This window comes from Callithrix jacchus, chromosome 22, assembly GCF_049354715.1.
Source record: "Callithrix jacchus isolate 240 chromosome 22, calJac240_pri, whole genome shotgun sequence".
Taxonomy (NCBI): Eukaryota; Metazoa; Chordata; class Mammalia; order Primates; family Cebidae; genus Callithrix; species Callithrix jacchus.
This window is the reverse complement of record NC_133523.1, coordinates 44,749,728-44,758,768: the sequence shown is the minus strand read 5'-3', so window position 1 is coordinate 44,758,768 and position 9,041 is coordinate 44,749,728. Positions and strand designations below refer to the sequence as shown.

At 45.6% G+C, this 9,041-nt stretch overlaps 1 protein-coding gene across 1 annotated transcript; it reads right to left on the bottom strand.

The window, feature by feature from the left end:
• Positions 1-421: 421 nt before the first annotated feature.
• Positions 422-4,796, bottom strand: LOC100411874 (myeloid cell surface antigen CD33-like). Its single transcript, XM_035286749.3, has 5 exons — positions 4,356-4,796; positions 3,872-4,150; positions 3,587-3,634; positions 1,107-1,200; positions 422-754 (listed from the first exon to the last, which is right to left on the bottom strand). The coding sequence occupies exons 1-5, from the start codon at positions 4,765-4,767 to the stop codon at positions 682-684; spliced, it is 906 nt and encodes a 301-aa protein (XP_035142640.3). The 5' UTR covers positions 4,768-4,796; the 3' UTR covers positions 422-681.
• Between the last annotated feature and the right edge of the window lie 4,245 nt (positions 4,797-9,041).

The window sequence follows — 9,041 nt, the reverse complement described above, 5'->3', positions numbered from 1 at the left end:
AATACACACGCACCTGGGTGACATTTAAGACAACCTGAAGGATGATAAAGACCTGGATTGGCAGGAATGGGGAGGAAGGGCATTTCAGGAGAAGGAACTGTACATGCAAAGTCTCAGAGTCACAGAGGGCTTGGCTTAATGGGTGTGGTGAGACTTTGGGTGATGCAAGAAAAAGGGGGATCAGGAGCAGAGTCCAGCAGAGGACAGATCATGAAAGGCATTTCACTTCATTCTCCAGCAATGGAGAGGAAACATGGCTGTTCAGACTGTGGATGAACTGGATGAGGAGACATCTGGAGGCCTGTGTTGGGGAGAGATGGAGGCAGGAGGTGAAAAGGGTTCAGTGACCAGGGAAGAGGTGAGCAGCAAGAATGACCAGGGTCAAGATGGAGAAAAGGGTACCAAGATGAGCCCTGCTTAGAAGAAGGGGAGACAAGAGCTAGTGATTTATGGGATCTGGAGAAGGGAGGGGGTCAAGGTGGAGACCCATACCCTGGTTCTGACTTTAGAGATGAGGCCTCTCTGTCATCTGCAGGATGAAGATCCCAGGAGAAGTGGATTTGAGGAGGAAGAGAGTTAGTTTAACTTTGGCCATGAGCAGAACAATCCTGGAGGCCATTGTGGAGGAGGTGTCCAGCAGGATGTTGGAGGGTGAGAGGTCCACATCACTCACCTGAGAGATTAACCCATGACAGTGTATACATTCTCCTGGACCTCTACTGCCTTCACCGCTGCCTTCTTGTAGAAATTGACACTGAGTGAAGAGACAAGGGCCTGTCAGTGTTGCCACATGGGGGAGCAAAGGGCAGCCAACTCACCTTCCTGTGCTCTGTTAAGAGGCTGGAGGGATCAGGAGGGAAGAAGAGCAGGTCTGGACCTCCTTGATGACAGGAGGAAGCTCCCCATCCTGGCATTTGTCCCACAGTTGGGAAAGATACTAACTGACTACAAATGGCCTATCTGAAATTCTCACCATCAATTCAGCCTCCTGCCTGGCCCCAGTCCCTCTTAAACTGTCTGCATAGCCCCAAGATTGAGATTCTGAGATTCAGCATCATGTCCTCTGCCCTCCCTATGTCTGCCCTTGGTCTTCAGGCAGTGCTTACCTGAGGATGATGAGGCAGAGGCAGAGAAGCAGGATCTTCACAGCCACTACTCCCACGGCCAAAACAACCACCTCTGCCATGGTTCCTGATTTCCCTGCAAAAAGGGGGGATGAGGCCCATTCACCTGCTAAACCACAAGCCATGTCCTTCCTCTCCCAAGACAACTTGGACATTGGTTCTCCAGATCCTTCCTGCATCCTTGGATGTGGTACCACATCAGCCCAGGGCTCACCCTAAGCTGTGCCTGAGTGTCCAACAATTGGAGGAAGAAATGATACATAATTTGGACTTTTATCAAAATTAAAAACTATTTTGCATTGAATGGCACTATCGAGAAAGTAAATAGACAACCCACAGAGTGGGAAAATACATTTGTAAAGCACGGATCTGATAAGGGTGTAGTATGCAGCATATAAAAAGAGCATGTAATTTACAAACCACTCAAATTACAAACAACCCCAATTAACCTATTAAAAAGTAGACAAAGAGCTGAGTGAAACTTCTCCAAAAAAAGATACAAATACCAATTAGTCCATGAAAATATGTTCGATACCATTCACCGGTATGTTAATGCATATTGTAGCCACAATGAGTTTACCTGCACTAGAAGGCCATAGTTCTTTTTAAAAAGAAAAATGAGAATGTTCAAAAGAATATGGAGAATTTGCAACTCTGTATGTTGCTGGTGCCATGTAAAGTGGTGCTGACACTGGATAAGAGTCTGGCATTTCCTCAAAAAGCTAAACACAGGGTTCCAGCATGACGTAAAAATTCCACTGCCAGGGATATGCTCGAGTGAAATGAAAACATAGGTTCCAACCAAAAGTTGTACATTAATGTTCCTGGCAGTATTATTAGTAATCGCCAAAAAGTGTCAACAGCTGTAATGTTCATCAGCTGAGGAGTGAATGAGCACAACGTGGTCTCTCCACACAATGGGATATTAGATTTCAAAAGGAATGAAGAACTCATGCATAGCACAGGGGTGAATCTTGACAGCATTACATTATGTGAAAAAAATCAGACACAAGAGGCTGCATTTTGTGTGATTCCACTACATGAAATGTCAGATATAGGCAAATCTGTAGAGACAGAAGGCAGATTAGTGCTTGCCAGAGGAGGGGATAATGAGAAGTGACTGTTTAATGGGGACGGAGTGGAGTTTTGAAGTAAAGAAAATGTTCTTGGATTAGATCATGGTTATGGTTGTACAATATGTGACTGAAAGCCAGTTTACCATAAAATTTAAAATGAGTAAAATGGCAAATTTAATGTTATCTCAATTTAATTTTATCTCAATTTTAAAAGTTCACATAATGAAAAAAAATTATATGGAGATCCCAATTTTCATCTAATACTGGGAAAAAGCAAAAGGTTTCATTCCACATTGGGTTGAGGAAAACACACTTTCGGCTGGGTATGGTGGCTTATGTCTGTGGTCCAAGCACTTTGGGAGGCTGAGGGAGACAGATTGCCTGAGCTCTGGAGTTGGAGACAACCCTGGGCAACATGGTGAAACCCCATTTCTACTAAAATGCAAAAAATTAGCCAGGCGTGGTGGCAGGCACCTGTAGTCTACCAGCTACTCAGGAGGCTGAGGCATGAGAATTGCTTGAACCCATGAGGCGGAGGTTGCAGTGAGCTGAGACCATGCTACTGCACCCCAGCCTGGGACAGAGTGAAACTCTCAAAAAAAAAAAAAAAGAAAAGAAAGAAAGAAAAGACAAGACTTTCACCCCATGCTGTTGGAAATGTAAACTTGTCCACTGTTGATTGAAAACAATTTCCCCATATCTCTCAAAATCAGAAAGAACATAAGACCCAGATGTTTGCTTTAAAGAACTGCTCCCACAGACATAGACATAGACTTGTAAAGTAGATAGAAGACTGTTCAATCCACTGTTCTGTTGGTAGAAACATGATTTTCCATTTCGAGAAGATATTTACAGAATTAGGATCCAACTCTTCAATGGACACGACACAGTCCAAGAGGAGAGTGAGGACAGTCTGTGCTGCTGATACCAAATGCCCTCTGAGATCCTTCCAGGGAATACACCAAGGCTCAGAGCAGCCAGGATGGACACTGGTTGGTTCTGAGGACATACTCTGCTATGGAGTTAGCATTTTTGCCCATATGATTATATTACCTGTCCAGAAGTACATTAAACTACTGGGAAATATTAAAAGTTGAGGCTGGAGGAATATTTAGGAGGTGGAGGATAAAGGGCTCAAAGGCTGGTCCTGCTGTATGAATGTCACTTGGTCCTTATTGTGGGGCCAGGACCTGTGTTTGGAGGAATCTGTGGGCCTATGCAGACATGTGCTCAGATGTCCATGGGAGTTGGGGATGGGGGTGGTCCCTGAGTTGGCCAACAGGGGGTCTCTGGTTACCATGGTGAGTCAGGATGAGGCAAGAGCCTGGCTCTGCCCTGAGCTGAAGGCCCTGCTCTTCAGTGCCACAGGTAGGGGCTCTGTCCTACCTGTGCCATCTTCTAGGGAGGCTTCAATCGCTGGGTTCATTTTAGGATCTAGTACAACAAGAGAGGATTTCTCATTTAGTTGGGGTGGGAGTGAGATGAAGGTAGGCACTCCTCTAGAAACCCACAGAAATGTCGAGTGACAGCTTAGGTCCTTATAGTTCCCCTACTCAGCGAGGCCTCCAAGACACAGCCACCAAGTGGCCCCAGTCCTGGTCCTCCTATCTCCGGGTCCTCCTCTCCCCACCACACCCTCAGGGACCTAGGCATCCTGGCCCCGGCACTCACAAGAGACACTGAGCTGGATGATTCTCTCTGTGGCCACACCAGCTCCAGGGAACGTCACCTGACAGGTGAGGTTGGTTCTGTGGTCCTGGGGCCGTGGGGTGATCATGAGCACTGAGGAGTGGAGAGTCCTGGGGCCCAGGGAGGTGGGGGCAGCGGACATCCAGGAGAAGATGGGGGGTGTCCCTTGCTCACAGGCCCAGGGCACAGAGCAGGTCAGGTTGCTGGGGTGGCCAGACTTTAGGAACTCCGGGATGAGGATATCGGGCTTGTGGGTCAGGGCTGGTAAAGACAGAGGTGGGGATGCAGGCTCAGGAGGGATATCCAAGGTGTGGCCCTGTGGGAAGCTCAGGCGGTGGTCCAGCTCCTCTCCTGAGCCTGACATGCTTCATTCCCAACACCCTTCAAGGATACAAGTCCCATCTGAGCCCTTCCCCGTGGCCCCCTTAACTTTCCCCTTGTGCCACTCCTGGAGCCCATGCCTTACCTGTCACATGCACAGAGAGCTGGGAATATTTGTAACTAAATTTTATTCTTCCTCTCTCCACCCGAAAGAAGTATGAACCATCGTCCCTCCTCCTGGCGTCTCTGATGCTCAGGGAGCAGTTGTTCCTCCCGGGATCACCGAGGAGGTGGAATCGGCCCTGGGTCTCCTTCTGCACTTTTTGAGTTGAGTTGTTTGTGGCCACTGGAGTGTCCTGGTCTACACTGACCCCTTCCCGGAACCAGTACCCATAAGCAGGAGTAGAATCTTTCCAGCCATACTGTATGTAGGAGACTGAACAATGCACAAAGACGCACAGCCCCTCTTGCACCCTCACGGACTCTGGCACCTCCAGCCGGAATCCTGCATCCTGAGGGAGGGCCCCTGTAGAGACATGAGGGTCAGCTGGGCTCATCCCCACAGCCCCTCTCACAGCCCCAGGAACACTCACCTGCCCACAGCAGGGGTAGTGGCAGCAGGAGCGGCAGCAGCAGCATCTCGGAGGCAGAGACTTCCTGAGCTTCCTGTGTGAGCAGAGAAGAGGACTGTGGGGACTAAACCAGGTCATGGGGGGAGAAGCATGAGATCTTGGCAGTTCACATAAGAGGAACCTCAAACCCACAGATGGTCAGAGGTCATCCGCCTCTGCACAGAATGGAGGAAAACTCCAAAGCCAAGTGACCTCAGAGACCTGCCCAAAGGGGACCAGAGAAGGAGCAGAGACCACTTTCTGCCTCCCACCTCAGGACTTCCCTCAATGCCAGAGCCTGGACCAGGACCTCTGGGGACATCTAAAGTGTGGGACACCCATGTCGAAGACCCTCTCACTCTGAGGTGTTTTTATGTGCATCACTGTTTACACCTGGGAACTGGTCACTCCTGGCCCCAGTCACAGCCTCATCTAGAGCCATGAGGTCATTGATCCTGCAGGATATAGGATTCTGTAGGGTGTATGGGAGTGTCTGGGACTAAAATAATGAAGAGTGGCCCTAGGTGTAGTGAAGATGGAAGCGATTCATTGATTGACCAAATAAATAGTGAGTATCTGTGTGTAGGTGGCAATGGAGAGAAGAGATAGCACTGACCTGGCCCCTACCCTTGAGATGGTCCCATCCATCACCTCACATCCTTAGCACACACACACCGTCTGGCTTTAGAGCTGTGGGCACTGATGATTTTGCCATGTGTCATGGTAGCATATTGGGTATTTTTAAAGAAATGTGGCTATAGAATTTTTCCCTGATAAGTAGTATACAGATTTGCAGTTTCAATGACACCTCCAAAATGAGAACCATGCAGCATCTTCACGTAAAACATAAAGAAGAACACTGGTTCTATGAAGTAGTGCAGAAGACACTTCTCTTCAGTTAATTCTGCCACTCAGTGTAGCGTGGACAGGAGCGATTTTTTTTAAGGTCCTCATAAGAGAGATTAGCATTTTCTTTAATGAAAAAATATGCTTCTCATAGTTAAATGCGGCCCAAAGACATATTTTCAGATAATATAAGTGTAATATATAGACACCTTATTTCATGTGAATTATGCCTGATAAAGATCACTAAATACATGCAGTGAGATTCACATCTTCATTTTTAAGGTATATTTAACACTTGATTTCGGAGTTTCCCTCCACTCTGTGCAGAGGTGAATGACTTCCAATCGTGTGGGTTTGAGGTTCCCCTTCTAATAAAAGTTCAGGATTAGTTTTTCATGTTTATGGCTATTTGTAGTTTTCTTTTGTGAGTTGCTTGTTTGGGCATTAACATGTATTTGTAATTGTCTCGTTGGAATTTAGTTTTTCAGAAATTTCCTAACCCTCTTGCTCCCTCTTGTTTGTCAAGAGTTTCAGACTGTGTGGCCATGCTGATCTCTTACCTGAGATTTGGAAATCTGCCTTCCTAGATCGTGTGGCACAGATCTGACTGTATCCATTAGGATGACTGTTATCGGAAAGATTGAAGATAGCATATATTGGTCACAAAAGCACCAATGACAAATATGTGTCCTCTTCCGCCTGTCATCATCACTTCCTTACCTCATATGTGATCATCACTTTACTCCAGCTGTGCATTGAAACATCCCCAGCCTGGACCCCCCTCCTGTACTCCAGGCATTTGCCTTTAGCTGTCTCTGTCCTATTCCCATTTGGATGTCAGGGGGATTTTCAGAATTATCATTACCCCTGAAAGCCTTCCCTCTGAAGTCCTCTATGGACACAGCTCCTTCCTTTCAGGTGCTCAGGGGACTATTCGGGCCTCATCCTTGGTCTTGCCTTCCCTTGCTGACCACATCCATTAGAAAACTCTGTGAGCTCAACCTTCCACACACATCCAAAAGCATATCCTCACCCTACCCCTGCCTCCTTGGTTCAAGCCCCTATCCCTCCTCCTAGAGAACCCAGGAAGCACCTTTCTAGTTTCTCTGTGGCTGCCATGACCCACTTGGGTCTGTTCTATTCAGGGAGGCTGAGGGGTCCTGTGAGAGTGAAGAAAGTCCCATTGAATCTATGCTCTCCCTAAAAGCTCCAGATTGCTGTGTGGCCAGCAGGGCCCCACATAGTCAGCACCATCCTCCCCACTGCTTCCTTCTTCTGCCCTTCTCTGCTCTCATACGTGGGCCTCTGTTTGTATCCACAAATAGATGTAATCTAACTTAAATGAAGCCAGGCTTCTTATTACCATCACATATATATATATATATATATGCCTCTTAAACAATAGGTATTATTTTCTATATTATTTTTCACTTATATTTAATAATGATGTCTAATAATGAAAAAGTGTCTAACATTCTTTTCTGACAGTATTTTATATTTGCAATTGAAGTTTTTACATGCTTTATTTTTGGAACAGCTAGAAGAAAATAAATCACTTCATTTTTTAATTTAATGTTCCAGCATATAGACTCTGCCATACGAATTCATAGCTGAGATTATTGATGCTGGTAAACTGATCAAGTGTCTGCTGAAAGACAAGAGAATTTTTATGCCTAAAAACTCTGGGGACTCTTTGGGGGCTCTAGTGATATTAGAGTTCTGAAATAGAGTATGTTCTGAAATAGAGATAGAGTGCTGAAATAGATAGGACTTTTTAAAGAAATTATTGGAAATTTATGTTTAAAGAAATGTATCCCAGTATTTAAAATGATTTTTAAGATTTTAAGATATTTTTAAATGTTTTAACATAGGAGGAAGGAAAGTTAGTGCCCTGTTTTAAAATACAAGTCTTAGCTGCAACTAGCAAAAATACAGTTTATGTTTTAAGCGTGTACAAAATGAATAAACATCATCTCTTTTAGTCTTACCTATTTGGAGGTTATTCTGATTACTCCAAGGAAGGTTTAAACTCAAAAGGAAAGGGGCTCAAAGGGAACCACTGTGAGATGCACAAATGTTCAGGTATAGAGTGTGAGTTAATCAAGAAATTTCTCTTAGTAATTATTGAGAATGTGAAGGGCACAGAAAAATAACTTCTGATGAATAAGAAAGAGAATGTGAATGTACATCCAAATATCCCTTTCTCGCTGGGCAAAAGCCCATTGGAGTCGTTTAGGAGGATCAGCAGCACGAGTGGATAGGAATGTGTCTTCTCTGGAGACAGGTTTGCAGGTGGAGATGTCATCATCACTGACCAGGACCGATTTTCGGAGACTCACAGCCCTTGACCATTTGCCGGCTTCATGATCTCCATCTCCAAAGCGCTTTGTAGCAACTCTCGTGGCCTCTCGCACAACGTGGACATTGGACAACCTTAAGGAAACGCACAATGGAATTAATGTTTTTATAAAAAATCATAGTTGTTTCCCTCCAGTGTTACAGCATGCTTCCCCCTCCCCCACTTTGAAAGGGGAAAATAATGCATTGACTTCCGTTGTCTGAGAAATCTGAGGGGTGGACCTGGTTTTAAATGTGGCTGGATTTCAGGGTCAGATGATAGAAGGGACCATCTCTCTACTTGGTTTGGCTCTTGTTATTGTTTGTTGTTGCTGCTCTGGTTGTTTTTATTCTGCCTGGTTTTTGTTCGCAGGCTCATAAAGATAGAAGCTCTGATGTCTGCTTGCAGATAAGGACTCTGAGGCACACAGAAATCAAGTAATTTTCCTTCTGAGACAGAGTCTGTGGACTTCCTACAGACTCTGCTTATGTCTGTGCATCCAACTCAACATTCGCTGCCCTAGTCATGGCGACCCCTGCTGCTCACCCAGAGAATTGCAGGGATCCCTGCATCAATCTTCTCCATCCTCTTTGACTCCCAAATGCTTCCTGACCCCTGACCCCCACCCATACAGAGACTAACGTATGTCAAGATTTACAATCTCACCAAACAGGAATGAAAACTACAGGAAGTAGTTATTATTTAATGTTATTAGTAATGTTATTGCTATTGTTGATGCATTATTATTATTTCTTCATTTCACTTCCATCTTCTCTGGAAGCAGATTCGGGGCTCCTGCCTCTCACCTTCTCTGTCTGCTTCTTATCCCTATCCCCAGGAGGTTGTAGACAAAGATTAGTGCTGATGGATCATGCAACTCCATGGCTCCCCCTGGTGGTACGGAGCATTTGGGGTGATGGGGTTTGCTCAGACAGCTTCACAAGGACGCAGGTAGGGACCTGTCAGAAATCTACCTTGTGTACAGCTCCTCAAAGATCCCAGGTTAACATTCTTTGTGGTCTCCAAGCCCGATAGA